Here is a 20,652-nt window from a genome sequence, read left to right as displayed (position 1 = left end):
TTCTCCCTCCTACCCTCTCCTCTCCCCCTCTTTTTTGTCTACTCTCTTCTTCTCCTCCATCTACCTCCCCTTCTGAGCCTTGGAGATGCCCCCTCTCAAAGTCCTCTCCCTCAATACCAAAGGGCTTAATATCCCGGAAAAGCGCACAATGCTCCTCCGAGATCTCCACTGTCAAAGAATAGACGTGGCGCTCTTCCAGGAGACTCACTTTAAGACCGACCAGATACCTCGGCTAGGTGACCGACGATACTCCACTGTATATCACAGCAGCTCACCCGACAAGCGCTCTAGAGGCGTTAGTATAGTACTCTCCCACTCACTCCCATGGCTGCTATTGGATAGTTATGCCGGGGAAGAAGGCCAGGTGCTCTTTGTAAAAGGCACTATTGGCTCCCAAACTGTCACCATTGCCAACCTGTACCTGCCTAACCTCTTTAATTTCGTTCTCGACCCTGGTGTGGACTCATCTGCATCCTCCTCCCATCTCTCCTTCAGCAAGCTGGACCGCATTAAAAAGTGCTTTTTTGATCATCAACTGGCCGATGCCTGGCGCATTCAGCACCCATCGATGAGAGACTACACCTTCTTCTCCCACTTACACCAGCGGTACACCCGTATTGACTTCTTCTCTGTACATCACAGTCAACTCCCCCGTGTCCTCTCCACAGATATTGGGAATATCACTTTTTCGGATCATGCCCCAGTCATCCTCACACTCTCCCTAACTGGTCCTCCTCCAGGCCCATGGCAATGGAGGCTGAACGAGTCCCTTTTACACGACCCCGGCATCTGCACCTCCCTAGAACAAGACCTACGCCTTTTCTTTGCGGAAAATACCACCCCGGACGTATCCCCCTACATGGTTTGGGAAGCACACAAGGTGACGATCAGGGGTACTCTTATTGCCCACTGTGCCTCGATCGAGTCAAAGCATCCCTCGCATCCCTCGCTTTTATGAGTATGGCAACCAATGCGGCGCATATCTGGCCAGAGCCATACGTAAACGACTTGCCAGGAATCATATCCCCTCCATTGTTAGACAGCCGAGTACTAAATCCACCACGCCTGCGGACATAACCTCAGCCTTTAGCGAATATTATTCATCCCTGTATAACCTTTCGCCCAACACCCACTCCCCGGCCTCGCGCACCTGATTAACTCGCATAGTCAAATATATCTCAGACTCGGGCATGCCCATTCTAGATCCCTCCGTCAGCTCTCTGATTGAATCCCCGATCACCCCCCTTGAACTGGAACGCGCCATCAAATCCACCCATTCGGGTAAGCCCCTGGCCCTGACAGCTTCACCCTCCCCTACTTCAAACAGTTTATCCCCTTTCTCTCGGTCCCATTTCTGTTGGCCCTCAACTCTTTACGAGACGGCAACCCCGTCCGTCCCGAATCACTGCTAGCCCACATTACGGTCATCCCCAAGGAGGGCAAAGACCCTACCCTATGTCCCAGTTATAGGCCCATCTCGCTACTAAACGTAGATACAAAATTATTTGCCAAGATCCTATACCACCGTCTCGCTCCTCATCTGGTGGGCCTGATACATCTAGGCCAGGTGGGCTTTGTCCCGGCAAGGGAAGCCAGGGACAATACCACCCGTGCCTTGGGGATCATCCACTCTGCCCTGTCGTCCGCCTCTCCCTGCGTCCTTCTGTCCACCGACGCGGAGAAGGCGTTCGACAAGGTGGACTGGGACTTCCTTGCTTCCACTTTGGGCGCAGTGGGTCTCGGCCCCTTCATGCAAACTTGGATCCGCTCACTATACTCCACTCCTTCTGCGAGAGTCCGAGTGAATTGGGTCCTCTCTCCTCCATTCACCATCTCAAATGGTACCCGTCAAGGATGTCCCCTCTGTCCCCTACTCTTTGTCCTCACCCTGGAACCTCTCCTCCGAACTATCCGCTCCAACTCAGATATAAAAGGTGTCTAAAAGGGCCATATCCAACACAAGGTGGCTGCTTTTGCAGACGACCTTTTATTTTTCCTCACTTCACCTGACGTCTCGCTCCCGCTACTCTTGTCCGAGATTAGAGAGTGAACTCTCTAATTTCCTGGTCAATTCCCACAAATCGTTCGCCATGCACATCTTCCTCACGGGTCCCCGCCTGCGAAAAGTGTTAACTAACTTCCCTTTCAAATGGCCACCGATTTCTCTAAAATACTTGGGAGTACACCTCCCGAGGCACCCTTCCCAAATATACTACCTTAACTTCCCTCCATTGCTTACCGCTATCACCTCTGATCTCAAGGCCTGGTCCAAGGGCACTTTCTCCTGGAAAGGACGGTGCAACATACTAAAACAATCTGTACTCCCTCGCCTCCTCTACCCCCTCCAAGCGCTACCAATAAGGATCCCATCGTCCTTCTTCCGACAACTGAGAGCCCTATTCACCTACTTTGTCTGGGCAGGAAAAACCCCCAGGCTCAAATACAATATTTTGCGTCTACCAAAACACCCTGGTGGCATGGGGTTACCCGATATCCACTTATACTACATTGCGGTCCACCTCACCCATGTAATGGACTGGTGTCGACATCAAACCTCAAAACGTTGGACGGACCTTGAACAGTCCTTTTCCGCGGTACCGCTCCCGGGCCTTCCTTGGTGTTCCTCCCCCTTGCCACATGCCGTAAGGTCCCACCCAACCATTATGCCCGACCCCTCGCCCATGCTTCCGATCCTGGGCAATCCAGCCTTCCTGCCAGGAATAGAGGACGCCATACTCCGAACTCTTAGCTCTCCAGGTAAAGGAAGGGCGCTTCACTTCCTAACAGGCTCTTCCTGGCCTTCCAGGCTCACTGTAACCTCCCGCCAAGGCCCCACACCCCTGGATCCGTGGAGAACTTTACAACTTGCTCACTTCCTAAGATCGCTCCCACCCCCCTCACAACTCTCCAGAGCTCACAACTAATTTCCAACTCTTCTGACTCCACTCCATGGTTTCTCACGAGATGGGAGGAGGACTTGGGGATCCGGTTTAGCTCAGGGGAAAGTGGGACGCTACTCGCGCTCTCCTACCAATCATCTATTAGCAATAAATACCAGGAGTCAGGCTACAAGCTGGTCACCAGATGGTACAGGACACCTCAAATTCTCCACTCTATGTTCCCTCAGACCCCATCCAATTGCTGGCGCTGTGATACCCCACATGCAGTCATACTACATATATTCTGGTCATGCCCCGCAATCCAAAACTTCTGGGACCAAGTCCACGCCACTACTCAGCAATTTACTGACTCCCCGGTGCCATGAGACCCGGCCTTCTTCCTCCTGCACCATAACACTACCCCACTTAAGACGTACAAACGTTCAGTTGTGCAACACCTGGTCAACACGGCTGGTGCCTGCGTCCCGACCCTTTGGAGGAGACCTGAACCCCCCACCATTCACCAATGGTTAGACCAAGTGCACGACATCTACCTCATGGAAGACCTCACACGCTCACTCAACAACACCCCAGCCAAATTCCGAAACACTTGGTACTACTGGATTGAATTCTTCAACTCTCCGGCTTATACGGCCCTACGCCAAGGACACACTGGGTAGATCTCCAGGCCAGAATATACCCCGCATCTTTTCTTCAGCCGCCCCTCCCATACTAAGTGGAATTCCCTTCTCCTCTTTACTCCCCCCCTACTATGCAATGCACTCCTTTTCTCTCCATCCTTCCTACCTGCCCCACCCCACCCCCCAAACCCCGGTTATGTACCACTTTCAGACAGTAATGAGACCCACTCTCGTACCCAAGTAGCGGGACTCCGGAAGATGACCCCACTCACCTCCATCTAATACTCTCCATTGATACTATATCCGAGGCCCCCACCTATATTTCTCAATGCCACCATACGGGTCTAGATTGGATATTTGTTATTTCATTTATTCTGTAATGTGTACTACACCCCACCCTTTGGGCCCTTGAGGGGCCATTGTTGTACCTTGGTTATTTTTTCTTTATCCCTTCTGTGATACCTCTGGAAAAATATAAAAAAACCTCTAAATAAAGAATTTGAAAAAAAATAAAAATAAAACACGAGTAATATGTTTTCAGATTCAAAACTTTGTGATGGGTATAACTAAAAAGTGTGCTAACATCAAAAATTATCAGTGAAAGAATTGCACTTAGCAATTATAGCCTGTGAAAAACAATGTGTCAGTTGTGAACTGATGTTATTACATTTTGGAACTGTTATTAAGTTCTTCTGTTGATTGACAGCTGCAGTGGGAGGGTGCAATAGCTATTCTGTGATTGGCTATTGTACATTAGAATAGCCAATAGAAGCGTAGCTATGCATTCCTATGCATTTGCTGTTTTGTTTTTTTCAAGAACGGCGCCGGGCCGCTAAAACAAAAAATAAATAAATAATTTTTTACATAGGGGGAAGTGGTTTACCCAGCAAGCAGAGTAAACTGTGGGTGACACATTTAGTGTATTGGAAACCGGGAGGAGCAAGATTACGGAGGAAACATTGACAAGAAGAAAGGTAATGGAAATTTGTTCTGACACAGAAAAGGATAGAAATAGATAGCGATGGACTGAAAGTATAGGTGGAAAAGGCAAAAAGGGGTGCTAACTGTATGGAACAGTGGGAAAAGAGGTGACCTGCGGTGCCTGATTTGATATGGACGGATCGGAGGGATTATATTATTAATGATTTCGGATTTAATTAATGAGGTCTAGAGTTTCTGGAAACGTGGAAGCACAGTGAACTTTACACTCAGGCAGAGGGGGAGGCACCTGCAGCATCGTGGGGGTATATGCGACAGTTTCGGCTGGGGGAGTCAGTTTGCGATATATTCGGTAAGTTACCGCTGTCTAGAATGGTCATACGACAGTTTTGTGAAAGTTTTCTGATGTCTCACAAAAATGACATTTATTAACAGGGCTTAGGCTGCATTGATAAATGAGGCGCAAATAACGAGGAAAAAAGTAATTTAATGAGATAGGACAGAAAACTGTCGCAAGTGCCTTGATAAATTCCCCCCAGTGACTTTCAGACCCGAAACCCGAAAAATGAAATAACTAAAAATCCGAAACAAAACAAAACTAAACAAATTTTTTGCCGGCTTACATGTCTAAACAATAGTATGGAGTCTGGTACATACTATTGTAATCATTTTAACTGCAAATGCAAAGGTCAAATGCGCCCAGAATGTAAGTAAGTAAGTAAGTAAGTAAATGTAAGTGATATTTTTCACACCCAACACAAATAGAAATTCAAGATGCACACTTCAGGCATACACATAATACAGCCTGCATTATGTATACGCAGTGGAAAATTAGAAACACTGTTAAAAATAACATGCTCGCAGCCACCACATTTTCCGGTACACTAATGTTATTCGGGCGAGTCGTTGAGCATGTGAAATGTAGTCAATGGGGCTACACAGTAAATGAAACTGGAATTAGTTCAATTATATCATGTAAATTATGTATAAACTATACACATTAAGCTCCCTGTCCCGTGCTCCGTTTACCCGAATATGTCGGACGCTAAAACATCCGACACATTCGGCTCTCCCCTCCTGTATGTAGCGGTAGCGTAGAGTAGGCGTGCCGCCACTTCCATGAGACACTTGCTCCCGCCCCTCAGCCCGCCCTTCCGCCGTCTGCTTCACTGTCCATTGCATCCAGCACTAGCAGCTCCTCCCTCTCTTCAGCACATTTGACAGGCCCCTCCCCGCCTGCAGCTTTAGAGACTCCTCCCAGTCTGCACGTTGTGACTACACCTGAAGAGGCAGAAGCAGGTAGGCTATTGGCTTGAGTGGGAGCTGATAGTATAGCTAAGGGGCTGCGCAGTTAAGATTTCTAATGCCTCATTCACACCATTCTCAGTGCGTTCTGGTCCTATTGTGTCCGGAACGCAATGGAACGCATTGCGGCTAGCTCCGTTTGTGCAGTTTGGGCAGGAGCAGGCACGGCGGTGTGTTGAACTGAATGGTACCGCAGCCACGCAAACGCACTGCGGCTGGGAAGGGGGGCATGGCTGGTGTGCCATTGACTTCAGAACGCAGGAGGGAGTTTACTATGCAATACAGTGCATTCCAGCAGCTAACCGTGCTGGAGTCAATGGCACCGCAGCCATGCCCCCCGCCCACAGTGCGATCGCCTGCACCCGGAACGCAGGCATCAGTGCCTGCATTCCAGTCCAGTGCGATCTGCAAACATAGTGCTTGCAGCATTTTTGCGGATCACACTGGACTGGAACGCAGGCACTAATGTGCCTGGGTTCCGGGTGCATGCGGTCCCACTGTGGGCAAAGGGCCTGGCTGCGGTGCCATTGACTTCAATGCACCTCCACGCCCCCTCCCGCCCCTGAATGCAGGTTTTTTTTTGTTGGTAGATCTCATTGAGCTCGTCATTTGAAAAGTAGATCTCCAGACGAAAAACTGTGGGCGCCCCTGCCTTTTCTTTTACATACATCAATATTCTTTATCTTTTTTGTTAATTTTGGATTATAGAGATGTATCTGATTAACTGATTTTCTTGATGACACAGTTCATGAAGGCATTAAGTGTTGATGGGGAATGTTTTCAACATATACAGTAGTTTCTGCTTTTCCTGCTTTGTGTTTCGAGAAGGAAAAAGCAGGTGTGTTTAATGGACCTCAAATTCGTACCCTTGTACGTGATGAGTCAAGCAAAACAAAACAAATGGTAAACGCACTCATCAACTTGTTACCAGCTTTACAGCAAGGTGCACATGGAAGGGCTTTAAACAGTAATAGCAAAAAGTTTCCCCTGTACGTGATGAGGAATTTGTCAAGAAGATGAATGACAAGGAGAAGGCAGCATGGGTGTCTTTTGTGGCTGTTATACAAAACTTTCTTGGTAACAAAGAGGCAGATAAGTATGAGGTTCTCGTTACTAAAATGCTGTTGGCTTTTCACGATATTGGGTGCAACATGAGTGTCAAGCTCCATTTCCTGAATAGTCACCTTGATCAATACCCATAAGAACCTTGAGGCTGTTAGTGATGAACAGGCAGAGCGCTTCCAAGACCTCATGCGTGGGGAACAGTGCTATCAATGGCGATGGGACAAAAATATGATGGCAGACTACTGCTGGAGCATCAAACAAGATTGCCCTGAGAAAGTCCACAGCTACAAGTACAAATTCTTGCCTGAATAGGACATATTTGAACTTTGCATCACATCCTTATCAGTTATTCTGAATCTAACCTATCATATTTATGTCAAAATATATGTTAAAGTAAAAAGCAGTAGTGAATACTAATAATGACTATAATGGATAAATGTTTCAGATTTGACAAGTGGCAATACATATTTTACTCCACACAGGTGATTTTTTTGCCTTTTTTCAAAATGTAATGCATATTGTGATGCACCTACATGTTTTTGTGAATACATAAAGAATATTTTTGCCAAGATGGTTGTTTAAGCCTAATTTTAAGGCTGCGTGACCATAAATTCCTCAGATAGACCATGTCATCATGCGAGAGGTGACATAATTTCGCAAAAAGGACAACTAACTTCAGATTTAAATCCAGCACACTCAAATTCGGTAAGAACAAGTTTGTTCCCCAGTGTAATTAAAACTTTTGATCTACTCTTGGGCTCAGACCATGCATGGGGCCCCAACTATGTTCCACAGCTTCATGGAAGTGCATGTACCCATGCATGGCCCTGTCTAGCCACCCTTTGGCACTACATGTCCTATGATGCAGTGGGCACTCACACAGTGCGTTACTTAGCAACCTGAAGGAGGCAGAAGGGGGAATGGAGCGCATACATTGGCTAACGCATATGACAAGCCTACTTCTAACAGGGAAGCAAATTGTGGGTGGTCCAGAGAGCGAGGAGAAACGGACACATCCATTCTGTAGTTGGCTATCCTAGACGCTCCATGGAGCCATGTAGAGAAAACATAGCCACCCAGAAACAGAAAGTGCTGCATGCCTGCAGTTACAAAAGTGTTTTCATTGACCTGCTTTCAATGTCAGAGGAAAAACTCCAGAGAGTATACAATCATAAAGGTTGGCTACTAATTTTTTTTTTTTCTTTTGATCTGAAGGTTTAGGGTCACTTTAAGCCTTGGGTCTGGGCCTAAATTTAGAAGGCTCCTTTCTATGCTGCACAGGCAGCACAAGAAGCTTGGGCTCTGTATTCTAGTAAAGGCCAGGATCATCATTTATATTTGCATTAATCAGAGTCCATCATTTTGTTGAGACAGTTCTGTATCTAAACTCTTGACAAAGAAGTGCTTGTTTACTGACATATCACAAATTTAAGTATAATGGTAGTTACATAGCTGAGTTTACAGAATGCATAGCAAAACAAGCCACCATATAATACAAATTTGCATGCCATTTATTGATATGATGTGCCATCGGCTGACATTATTCACTTGTTTCAAACTTTTTTCATCATTTCTTACTTTATTTCAGTTTGTCCTCCAGCCTTTCTTGCAATTTGAACTAACTCCTTTCCGTATTTCTCTTCAGCAATGGCCCTGATAAGAAAGAAACAGATCAATAAGATGGGACTATTTGATTCTGGGATAATTGTCTCAGAATCTAGAACAGAAGCATTGATGTTTTAAATTATAAAAAGTAAGAGAAAAGGAGTGAGGCTAGAGGCAGACAATACAACCGCATTAGCATCAGAACAGGCCATAACTGACATAAGGGGGACACAGTGTCCAGATTTCAAGACCCAAGAGGGCTCCTTTACCTGTAAACTTATTTTTTCTCTTTTTGATCCAGTGTTAAGAATCTCAAGCTCACAAAACTTTTTTGTTTATTTATCATACTTGACAAGGGGCATGTCTAGCCATTTTGCTGCTTAAGGTGGTGTGAAATGGTGAATGGCTAGATACAGAATGTAAGACGTTTTACAAAGAGGAGATCGTGTGTACCCACACATGCAATCTATTTAAATCTAATGAAATAAAAATTATTTTCAGTAGTACAGTAGGGGAAAGCTAGAACCACTCTCAACTTTTTATTGCTGCCTGTGTCTTTGTTGCAGAAGTTCCCCCTACTTCCTGTCTGGTAAAACAGATTCAAAGTGAGGGGAAATCTCTCACAGATAACAGTAAAACCTGACTGAGGTACTAATCCTTCTCCACTCTATCCAAAACTAAAAACACAAGTTTTGGCTGAATTTATATTTGAAAGCTCATTTCCACCTTTGTAAGTGATTAGCATTTATTGTGGTAATGTAGAGGTGCAGTGATGATGTTTATGTGTGTACATTTTCATCACTCACATTGTTGGCCTTTCACCTTTTTTATGGACTTTTTAGAGGGCCTGAATCCTACAAATTTAAAATTCCCTTCACAGTCTTCCACTAGGGTTTGAAACGAAAAAAGTAAATTTCTATGTTCATATACAGCAACTGCATATGCCTACTTCATGTACACACGATATGTTTAAAAAAAAAAAATACCTCCGCAAAGGTGGAAATGGGCTTTAAAGATTAGTTATCCAAAAAGGTAGTTTAGCATACCTCCCGATTTTGTTGAGATGAGAAAGAGGGACACCTCCTCATACAATGCCACATGCCCAGTTATGTGTCCATTAAGAATTTATATGCCAAAACCATTACTTTTTCATCATGTTGGCTTTTTGAAATAGAAAACAAAATAATTAAGAGATAAGATAAAAGTTTTAGTGTAAAATAAAGCTGGCCATGCACTGATAGAATTTCGTTCAACATTTGTATACAAAATCTTATAATGAAAAAAAGAACATAATGCCTTCAGAAACTTGACGAATGTTGTTTCAAATTTAGTTTGGTTTTAACATTTGATTTTGGAATAAATGGAGCATCCAAAATCAAAACCACATTCACTGTTAGAATATCATTAATTCAATAAAATATTCCATCCTGCCCCTTTGATTTTTTTTGTCACTATTATCGAAATCGATTGCAGATTTGACCCCCTATTAACTATTAGAAAATTTAACGAATGTTACGAAAATGATTTTTTTTTAATGAAATTCTAAACCTATCTCCAGCTTTATACTTTTGGTAGTTAAATAGTACCTTTTCACTGATATATGTACATCAGACCAAAAAGAGGGACGGGAAAAGGAAACCGGTACATGAAAGAGGGGTTTGGTTCCAAATGAGGGACACTACCTCCAAATGAAGGACAGTTGGGAGGACAGCATCAGTTTCATAGTGCATTGTTCTTAGTTGGAGCTGAGTAAACCAGCCCAAATATTACTAATAGATAAGGAGTGTCTAGGTGTCATTACCAACTGCAGTCACTCACCAACACTGTTGGCTCAGATACCACCTAAACTGGGATTATAAGCTATACTCAACGTTTCACTTTAAAGAAAAGCAAATATGATTAATCTTTGTTACCATTTAGCATTAAAGAAGGCAGCGAGAAAACTTATACCAGGAAAATTGCTGCAGTAAGTGTTCCCATCTAAAGTGATAGGATTACATCACACTCAATGAAAAAAAACTTCAGATTTCTGTTGCAAGGAGTTGTGAAGGAGATGTAGTGAAATATGAAATATCTAAACAAATTTGTAGGTTATGCTGAAGATTTAAAGAGATTTCTATTTTTTTTCCTACATTAGATTTTATTACCATTCTTGGCCACCGGCTCCATGCACTGGACAGCAAGGAAGCATGAAGATCAGTGAACTACTAAGTTACTCTAAGAGTAAACTAAGGGGTCTATTCACAAAGCTGACGAGGGCAGCCGAGTGAATGACCGATCAGAAGTGAAGTGAGCCGAACACCGTGTACATTGTCTGAAATCAGCCGTACATCGGCTTGCTTCGTGTGGCTTCGGATCAGCCGAACATGCTCAGCATGAACCGAAGGGGTCCTGGTGCCGAAGCTAGCCGAAGGATCGGCCGAAGCTACGGCCAGATCCTTCGGCAGCTTTGTGAATAGACCCCTAAGTGTAAAATTGGGATTCTCTCTTGAAATCAGGATCCCCCTTTCAATCAGAGCCACCTCATTGACATCCCGCCTTTTGCATCAGAGTCCCCCTTGACATCAGGAGCCCCCCTCACATTAGCAGCCCCCTTCTTTTAGCAGCCCCCTTCATTTCAGAAGCCATTTTTTCCTTTTAAAAGCGCCCCCTTTCCACATCAGAGTCCCCCCTTTTACATCAGAAGCCTGCCTGCAACATGGGAAGGCTTGACCCTGTGCAAGTTTAAGGCACTCCTGAGGAAGGCAGGAGTCACCCCACCCTGGTTGAGAAAGGCTAGTTTACAGTATTGTAAGACTAAATACTGAGTATTGGTGATACATGTGTGAAGGTTTATGTTATAGAGTTTAGTGAATAACAGTAATAGATGCTCTTACCTCTGCTTTAGTAGATCCTCCACATCCTTACACATCTTCCGCCCATTCAGTAATCTCTGGAGGATAATGTCATATCCAGTATTCAGTGTTAAATCGTTGCACTGCAAGAACAGAAAGGGTTACACAATTTACACAAACTTTGTTAATTATCATTAAATATAAATGACTCTTGTACACAAAAGCAAACTGGCATCTCTAAATTGCAAGCTGTACTCCATTTGAAGAGCCCAGGGTAATCATTATGCAGATGGTGTAATCTTGCTTTTTTGTAAGTATTTAGTAAAAGTGTCTGTGGTTTGCCAAAGTGAATGGTAAAGTGACAGCAAACTCAGGAGTTAAATCTTAGAAATGGATTCACGTACCTTAACTTTACCAAAAATGTAGCTTATTTGTGTATCACTCAGCTCTAGATCCTCAAATCAGGGCGTCACAAGGGGGGTGCGGCCCCCACTGGTGACACCATCAAAGGGGTTGACACCAAAATGACCGACAATCATTTTGGCATCACCCCCCTCTGAAAAGTCAGGCACTCGGTCATGGACCGATATCTGAACAGGTGCATGGGAGAGGTGGGGACCAGGCGGCATACCTTATCCCACCGGATGAACATCCCCTCCTCTCGTTGCTGGCATCCATCACCAAGATGGACGCCGGCAGTTAAGTGGGCGTGACGTCATTACGCGCGTACATGGTGTCGTCCCGTGCGTGAGGACGTCCCAGCGGGTGACATCATGCCTGAGAATGCCCCCGCCTCACATCATCTCTGAATTTGTGCTGAGACTGTCATTCCTTCTGGAGGGTGGATACTTTTGTATCCCATGGTCCCTGTGTGTGTTGTGAAGTAACCACCGCTCCAAGCACACTCCCATGATGGACTACAACCTCACATTTAGTTTACTAATTTGTATTAAGATTGTAGTTCATCATGGGAGTGAGTTACGTTTACTCTGAAATTCACTATATCGCCTGTTGGTGTGGATCCCCAGGTGAATTATAGACCCCATAAAGTAAGTGAATCTCTCTCTTACTGGTGATAAAAGAGTTTTATTAAAAAAAGCAGGTGCACTTAAAAGTGGACTATGGCCCATATAAACAGTAGTTTGTGATGTGGAAGCTCAGAAAGTGAAAGGCAAAAGAGATGTGTAATGCTCAATAGTAATCTAGTGGTATCAGCCCACACAATGCTGTTAGTGGTTTGCTGCATGTAGTGTGGGAGTATATCAGCATAAATATATTTCACATTTCCTTCCTGTACACCATGTAAAAGGGTTCAGTTTTGCTACCTCTGCTCTTACTCCATATTGCCTGTATTAGTCACAAGAAAACATGAAAGCTGAATGGTTCTCATTCCAGTCGCTTATAATTAGTACATTTTTAAGCAATAGGAAAAGCTGATGGCATCTACAAGTAAAACATTTGCTATGTTGTAGACTAATTTTCCGTTAGAATTGTGCATGCATTTTAAAATAACTGACAATTTAATTTTAACATTAAAGAATCGGTCCACCCAAGAGTTGAAGTTTGGTTTTCTGGCTTCTTATAGATCTATATGATGTAAATTCTGATGTATATTCTGACCGTATTCCTGTTCATCTGTGAGTTTTTGGTGTTCCTGGACATATTTGTGTATTCCAGGTCCTCCTGGTACATTCTTCATTATATAAAGTCAAGATAAATTCAAACAGGAGAGTGGGAGATCCTTATAATGGCCGCAGTAGTGATGCAGACCTAGTAACCCAATTTCAGAGTCTCCCAAAAGGGTGCTCATAAGATAAAACAAACTATAAGGTACTTTAATTCTTCAGCCTCTACCAAAAACTGACATATTAGTTTCGAGTGATATGATCCTTTTAAATGAATGCTATTTAAAGGCCATCCCCAGGTTGGGCACCAAGCTCCCTCGTGTACACTTCCCCCCACTGGGCCGTTCTAACCCGCATTCCTATTTATATTCGGTGGGTGTGATCCGTGTGTGACGGTAATGAGGTCATAGCACTTGAATGTTAATTTGAACATTACATCTTCGCCATATTTTGCTAAAACTCTTTGAATCACAACAGGCTGTCTTGTCACTGATGGGTTACATTTTGTTTAGGCCATCTCAGCATTTCAATGCAAAAAGATAACTGCTAATCTGGGCCTGTGATTTAAATAGTCCTAATAGTCATAATTCTGAACCTGGAAGAACTATCTGAATAATAAGTATATATAGCTGTCTCGTTTATTCCTGAGTCCGAGCGTACTAATTTTAACAAGTCTATGAGGTCCAGAAGGCTAGAAACACATAATTCCCCTTCTGAGACACCCATTATTCCTAAGCATATCAAATGTAGTGTCTACAGGAAGCTAATGTCATGACACACAATACTTTAGGGGTTATCAGATAGTAATATGTAAGACTATTAAACTATGTTGATAGTTATGGAATTGACAATTTGGGAGGTGCAGAGGAGAGGATTATAAAATACTTGGCCCTCCTGCTTACCTTCCCTAGTCTTTCCAAATTGGCTTATGGGCCGGCTCAGGGACACCACCTAGAGCAGTGATAGTGAACCTATGGCACGCATGCCACAGAGGGCACGCAGAGGCCCCTCTGGTGGCACGCAAGCCCAGGTGCCAGTTGCCGGGGCCCGCACACTCCAGTTTCTCTCCTGAAGTGTCCCGCGCAGGCCTCCAGTGTTCCACGAATGGGGCAGCCATCTTTAAACCTGGCAGGTGCCCAGATCCTAGTTAATATATTGCCGAACCGACAATATATTAAATGAAAATCATCCTGTGGTGGTCCAGTAGAGGATCACTGGTATGATCTCCATCTGTTGCTGATGCAGACCATACTGATCACTCCCTCGTGGTGTCGCTGCCCACAATTAGTATGGTCTGCATCAGCCAGAGATGCAGATCACACCGATCCTCCACTGGACCACCAGAATAATCCCCAAGTGTCCCACTGGACACCAGGGGAGGGGGCAATTATTTTAATTTTTATTGTTAATAATTGTGTGTGTTTTATGAGTGTGTGTGTTTTTAATAAGTGTGTGATGTGTGTGTCGCCTATATGTGAAACACCCCGTAACGGGTGTGTGCAATGGTCGGGTCTTTTCTGCCCGTGCGTGCCCGCTAGGTGGCGCGCGCGAGCAGAAAAAAATGCCGTCTGGAGACGGCAACCCGCCAATGCTGCAGTGCCGTCCGTCCGTTTTTTTACAACGGGCGGACGGCAAGAGGTTAATGTGTGTGTGTGATGTGTGTGTGTTTCATTACATGTGTGATGGGTGTGTTTTCTAATGTGTTTTTTAATGAGTGTGTGATGTGTGTGTTTCATTACGGGTGTGATCTGTGTGTTTTATTAATGAGTGTGTGATAATTGTGTGTGTTTCATTACATGTGTGAGTTTTATTGAGTGTATAAATGTTTGAATATGTGTGTTTTATTTTGCGTAAGGCAGTGATGCCGAACGTTTTTTAAACCCGAGCGCCCAAACTGCAATGCAATACCAAACTTATTTTCAGTTTGCAGTTTGGGTACTCGGGTTCAAAAACATTTGCCGAACTAGAGGATCGACAAAAAGTGGCTGCGCAGGGCGGTCAGCGCTCTCATTTTAACAACAATAAAGCTCCTAACATCAAAAGGATAAGCTCTTATAGCATCCAAGAAGAGTTCCCCTTAAACATCAGGAAAGAATCTTTGCAAGCCTTACTTGGAGAAAGAGCCATTCAGATCCATCTTCTGTTGCATTGAACTGGACTCTTCTAGAACGTACTAAACCCCCGGATTTGTTATATACTCTCTATTTATTCCTTTTTATTTTACTGTTGTTATATATTTGTCTCTCTTTGTTAACATTTTTTTCTGTATATTTTTCCTAATATTAAAAATTGTTAATATTATCTCTACGCTCAAAATAGGAACTTAAAGTACCCTTGTCTCCGTGAAGAGCGCTAATGTATAGTAAAACCTGTCATATTCCTGTCTGAATGGACAGCGGTATCATAGGCTTTGTTTAAATTTGTGAATTGTCACAGCATTTGCTAAGAATGATATGTGTTTCCGATAAAACACGTGGTGGCAGCTATTGTTTTGTGTATAGAGAATTAACTGCAAGGTTGACCAACGCTAGTGACTATCGATCTCAGTCTGCTGGCCTGAGATTGTTGTCCCGTGAGCTGGGAAATCTCTGTGCAGGATGAGGCTGGGAGTGATATTGCCATGTCCTTGTGATGGCTCGGTCAGTTCGGAACTGCCTATAGTCACACCGTGCAGTACCATCCACTACTGGAGAAAGAAGAGATATCACAGGTCTTCTTCTTTCTCTTTTACCTCCAGTGCTGGCGGGTCTTACATGGATCAGCGCTCATGTTATTATGACATCTGTTCTGTGCAGTAGTACTCTGAGTCCAAGGCGGCATAATGCTTCCCTAGTTCATGACAGGCAAGAACATGACGGCCTGGGCTCACATAACAGGGATTGAATGACGCTGAATGCAACAGCAAGTCAGAGCTTTTGAGGGAGACAGTGCTGAGAGTAGACATGAGCGCTGCTTTTTCATTGAAATGTGCATTGGGCAATTTATTATTTATAAATCCTGGTGTTTTACTTTATTTTTTAAAATTCTTAATACATAATCTTTATTTTACAAATAAATATTTACTTCAAGGAGCACCCATGACACTGCTGTCAGAGAGCATTATGGGTGTTCTACAGAGAAAGCACAACAGAAGCTGCTTGCTTTCGTCCTTTTACCTCCTTCTAATTAGAAGTCTACATAATGCTGGGCACACACCTTACAAAAATCGCAAGACTTTTGTCTTGCGATGGTTGTAAGGTAATTTTAAAAATGTACGATCTGCCTATCTTGGACAGGCAGATCGTACTTTCGGTGACCGCAATGCTGAACGGGCAGTGTGCGCTTGCGCACACCGGCCCGTGCGGCATTTATCTTCGAACATGCCACACACCCGCCGACAATCGTACGATTCTCGGCGGGTTTTCGAACATGTTCCTAAGATAAAAGTCGTGCAACCTTACAGTAGCAGAGGTCGCACGCCTTCCACACACCTTGCGATAATCGTACGATCGCAGGATTTCCCGCGATTATGGTACAATTATCGCAAGGTGTGTGGGCACCTTAAGGCTGCACAGAGCATGCAGAGAAGGGGGATGAGTTAGGCTAGCCATACACCTTAAGATTTTTACCATGATAAATAATTAGTTAAAGTGCATGTATGGAAGAATTTCCCCTGCCAGCTATTGCATTCTGTTGCAGCTGTCAGGACATCAGAACCGTGACAGTTGTCAGCTGTTCGGCTGACATTTTTCCACCCAGTTCCTTCAACAAAAGTTGATGGGTGGTGTTGGCAGGTGTCAAGGTACCGTGCACTGGTGTCCTCACACCGTATGCAGGTACCCACACGAAAGGACCAAATACATGACCACACCAGAAACTGCCACTGAGCTTATATACCGTTTATTATACACACCAAAACATAGCACAAATAACCCCACCAACACCCACAAGTAAACACAAACAAGTAATAGTAACCAACTAAATGTAAACACAAACACATACAACAAGGTAACAGGACAATTAAATCCAGTGAGCAAAGTAACACATGGGGAGCCACGGGGCAAAGGTCATGGTACTAGGGGGCACCAGGATACAGGACTGGGACAGGATATGGCAACAATACTGAGCCAAAGTCCTGACTGCAGGGAGGGATTAAATACCCTTCCCAGGTAGCACCAGGTGGTCGATAAGCGCTGACAGCTGGGAGACACTTGCAGGTGAGCACTGGAGCTGCACTTTCCAGCACCACCCAGTGGTGGTCTGGTACCTGACAGCTCCTGGGTGCCTGGAAACACCTGCAGGTGAGGGCAGGAACTGCAGTGCCTAGTTCCAGCGCCACCTGGAGGTGCTATGGTTCCTGACAGTAGGACCACTAACAAATGGAATTTTGGCTTATTTAGCAGGAAATGAATTTGATCCGTGTCTGGCCAGCTTCACTCATCTGACTCATTTGGCTATGTGAGTACTTGTGTGTGGGTTTGAGCCGCTAAGCTCTAAGCAAATTTTTTTCAGGTCAGCAGTACAAATCAGCCTGGTAAATAATCGCTATTAAGAAAAAAAGAATGAAAAAGTAAAGGAGAGGAAAGAATATGGCCAGCAATTTATTGTTACATCTATACTGTGCGCTGTTGCCTTCTGGGTGTTCCTCTTCCCGTATGGTATTTATTGACTACTCTTAAATACAGTTGCCATATAGTCACAGAAAAGTTGTGTTCACTTGCTTTCCATGCAACTCATTTGTGGTTGCATGGCTGCCTGCATTGGTTAGAAGGCTCAAAACAAATGTAACCGATGGACCCGGACTGACTTGTGAAACAAACCTCAAAAATGAGAAATGGGGATATACTGTACATAATGGGTGTTTGCTCATTGCAAAATAGCAAGCCTGAGGTTGTACTGTGGTTTCATTGGATGTAGGCTGTGGAAGATGCATACAAACCATTTGTAAAAGTTAAAAGGCTGTCATCATTAACAACATTTTTAAAGGATCAATTTATAGAATATATAGTATATATATATATAGTCAACTCCTCCCATGCTCGCCTCCAGGACTTCACTAGAGTCTCTCCCATCCTCTGGAACTCTTTACCCCAACCTGTTCGTCTATCTCCCACTCCCTTCAGGGAAGCCTATCCCACCTTAACCTAACCACTCAACCATCACGTTCACAGACAAGTCATCCCCACACAGCTACCTCCTCATGTATCACTCCCCCCCCCCCTTTTAGATTGTAAGCCCCCAGGGGCAGGGCCTTCCTTACCATCTTGTCTTGAATTGTATTGTGATTGTAATGTCTTCCTTATATTGTAAAGCACTGTGCAAACTGTTGGCGCTATATAAATCCTGTATAATAATAATATATGAACTCTGATTACATAATTATACAGCATGTCAGTGTTATATTATTTTCAAATATGCAGCTCCTCTATAGCTGGCAAGCGTCTTTGAGAAAATGGATGTGCAATTGTAAAACCTGTTTTAAAGAGGGGTCTTTAAAAGAAAAAACAGATATTTAAATAATTGCTGTTACAAAACAATGTATGTAGTGAGTGCTGCCTTCTCTCTGCCCATCACTTTGAACAACTTTCTGGATTCCCAGTATGCTTTGCGTCTCTTTCCCTGCTGCTTGATGTGATGCAACCTAGATTTCTTAAAGAAGAATTCCAAGAAAAATGATTCTTATCTCTTGCAGTGTGGCTAGCCCCACAGTGCAAGGGTTAAACGCTCATTTTCATCTGGGGTGTAAAAATAAAAAAAGTTATACTCACCTGCTCCTCTGAGCCGGCTGGCTCTTAGGCCGCTCCTTCCAGTCCCTCTAAACTCCAGCAGTCTAAGGATCCTCGAATCATCACTGTGAACTCACTGTATGTCAATCACACGTGACTATACGCTGTTCTGAACCGAGTGAGCCAGCACAAGGACGTGGCGATAGCGCTCTCAGCCTCCCCCTACACAGCGGACTGAGAGCGATCGTCACTACGGTTGGTTAACTCTGCAGTTAACCCTTTAACCACCAAACATCAGCTGCCACTACGTACTTTTAATGGAAAACACAAACCAATTTCAGCAAGTGCTGTGACAATTCAAAACACTTAAACAAAGCCACTGTCCTCTGGGACAGGAATATAATAGGTTTCACTATACAGTAGCGCTCTACACAGAGGCAAGGATACTTTAAGTTCTTATTTAGAGCGTAGAGATAAACCTAACCATTTTTAAGATCGTCCTTTAACCACTTCCGGGCCACAATACGTTTAAAGACAGCGGCCCGCAGAAGTGGTTAAAACAAGAACACAGCTGCTGCAGCAGCTGTGTTCTTGGTGTAATTTTAAATAGCCAGCGATGGCTGTTAATGTACAAGCGATCCGGCATCTATACAGCCCCCGGATCGTTTGTACCGTGCGGTGCCCTCCCCCCTCCCTCGCCGGGGCCCTTGTCAGTTTCCCCGGGCTCCGCTATCCTCTTACAGCACCCGGGACTGGCTTGGAAGGTCTACCCGCAACGATTGGAGAGAGATTCAGCAGCCACTGATCTCTCCTCCAATCACTGGACCCGGAAGTGATGTGTATTACATCACTTCCGGTGTCACTATTTACAGTCTCCGGGTCTTAGAGCCAGGAGAAGAAGCAGGGGAAGCAAATCTCTGCTTCCTCAGCTTCTTTGGGGTCCCTAGGTGACATTAGGGGTCTGAAGGACCCCTGATGTCTCCACAAAGAGGACCTGTCACACCCTGTCTGCTATTACATAGGGGGCTTGTTAGACCCCCTATTTGATAGCAATAAGGTTAGTGTAAAAAAAAAAAAGTGTTTAAAAATTTAAAAAAACATATAAGAAAAATAAAAAAAATGCTTCCCCGCCCCCCACGTGCACGCACATACACATGCAAACACATGTCGGTGTGTCTATATATGAAAATGACAATTGTGCTACACATGTTACATATTCTGTTCTATATATGCAATAATTCTAGAACCATTAATCACTCTTAGCACTAAACTGATGAGCGGTAAAAGCGTTTAAAGTGTTCCCTATGAAAACAATGAAATTTGGGGTATTGAAATTTTTCGCGGCTTCACGGGCGAACGCAATTTTAAGGCTTGACATGTTTGGTATCCATTTACTCGACATGACCCCATAATTTATATTGTACCAACAAATTGGGTACTATAGTATGTTTCTGTGCACTAAATTTTAATTCAGTTTATTTTATCCTAAAAATACAGGTTTGATAAACATTTGCGCCAATACCGTGCGACATAAAAAATTGCAACTAGCTTTTTTTTTTATTCTACAGGGCCTCAGCTTTCAGAACATATACAGTGTCATTGTTTGTTTGGGGGTTTGAAGCTGTTTTCTGGCCAAAAATGTATATTTTATCACGTGTGCGCAAATAGTAAGTAATTGCTCTGGACAGCAAGTGGTTAATAAAAGAAACGGTGCAGAAAAATATACAGAAAAAGATAATAAAGAAAGAAAAAATATATAACAGCAGTAAAATAAAAAGGAACAAAAAGAGAGTGCAGTCCTAGGTTTAGGAGTTCTGACAGAGTCCAGTACAATAAACAAAAGATGGATCTGAATGGCTCTTCTCTAAACAAGGCTTGCACAGATTCTTTCCTGATGTTAAAGGGGAACTCTACTGGTATGTTATAAACTTCTTAAAGTTGAAGGAGTCCCTCTTCTTGATGTTAAGACAAGAGCCTCTTTAGCTGCCTCTGAGGCATCTTTTTGTCAGCCCTCTAGGGGTTGTCACAGAGCCTGCCCATAAGGCATGTCTGGG

General features: G+C 43.9%; 1 protein-coding gene across 1 annotated transcript in view; it reads right to left on the bottom strand.

Moving 5' to 3' along the window:
• PSTPIP1 (proline-serine-threonine phosphatase interacting protein 1) overlaps positions 1-12,960 on the bottom strand; it is a 41,600-nt gene extending 28,640 nt beyond the window's left edge. Inside the window, exons 1-3 of the mRNA XM_018567631.1 lie at positions 12,889-12,960; positions 11,311-11,411; positions 8,408-8,482 (exon numbers count right to left, since the gene is read on the bottom strand). Coding sequence (XP_018423133.1) covers positions 8,408-8,482; positions 11,311-11,411; positions 12,889-12,960 — 248 coding nt within the window. The remainder of the gene's footprint in view (positions 1-8,407; positions 8,483-11,310; positions 11,412-12,888) is intronic.
• Between the last annotated feature and the right edge of the window lie 7,692 nt (positions 12,961-20,652).

Source organism: Nanorana parkeri, unplaced genomic scaffold (assembly GCF_000935625.1).
Source record: "Nanorana parkeri isolate BGI_ZX_2015 unplaced genomic scaffold, ASM93562v1 scaffold1078, whole genome shotgun sequence".
Classification (NCBI taxonomy): domain Eukaryota; kingdom Metazoa; phylum Chordata; class Amphibia; order Anura; family Dicroglossidae; genus Nanorana; species Nanorana parkeri.
Note: the sequence above shows the minus strand (reverse complement) of the source record. Positions and strands in the feature narration are given on the sequence as shown.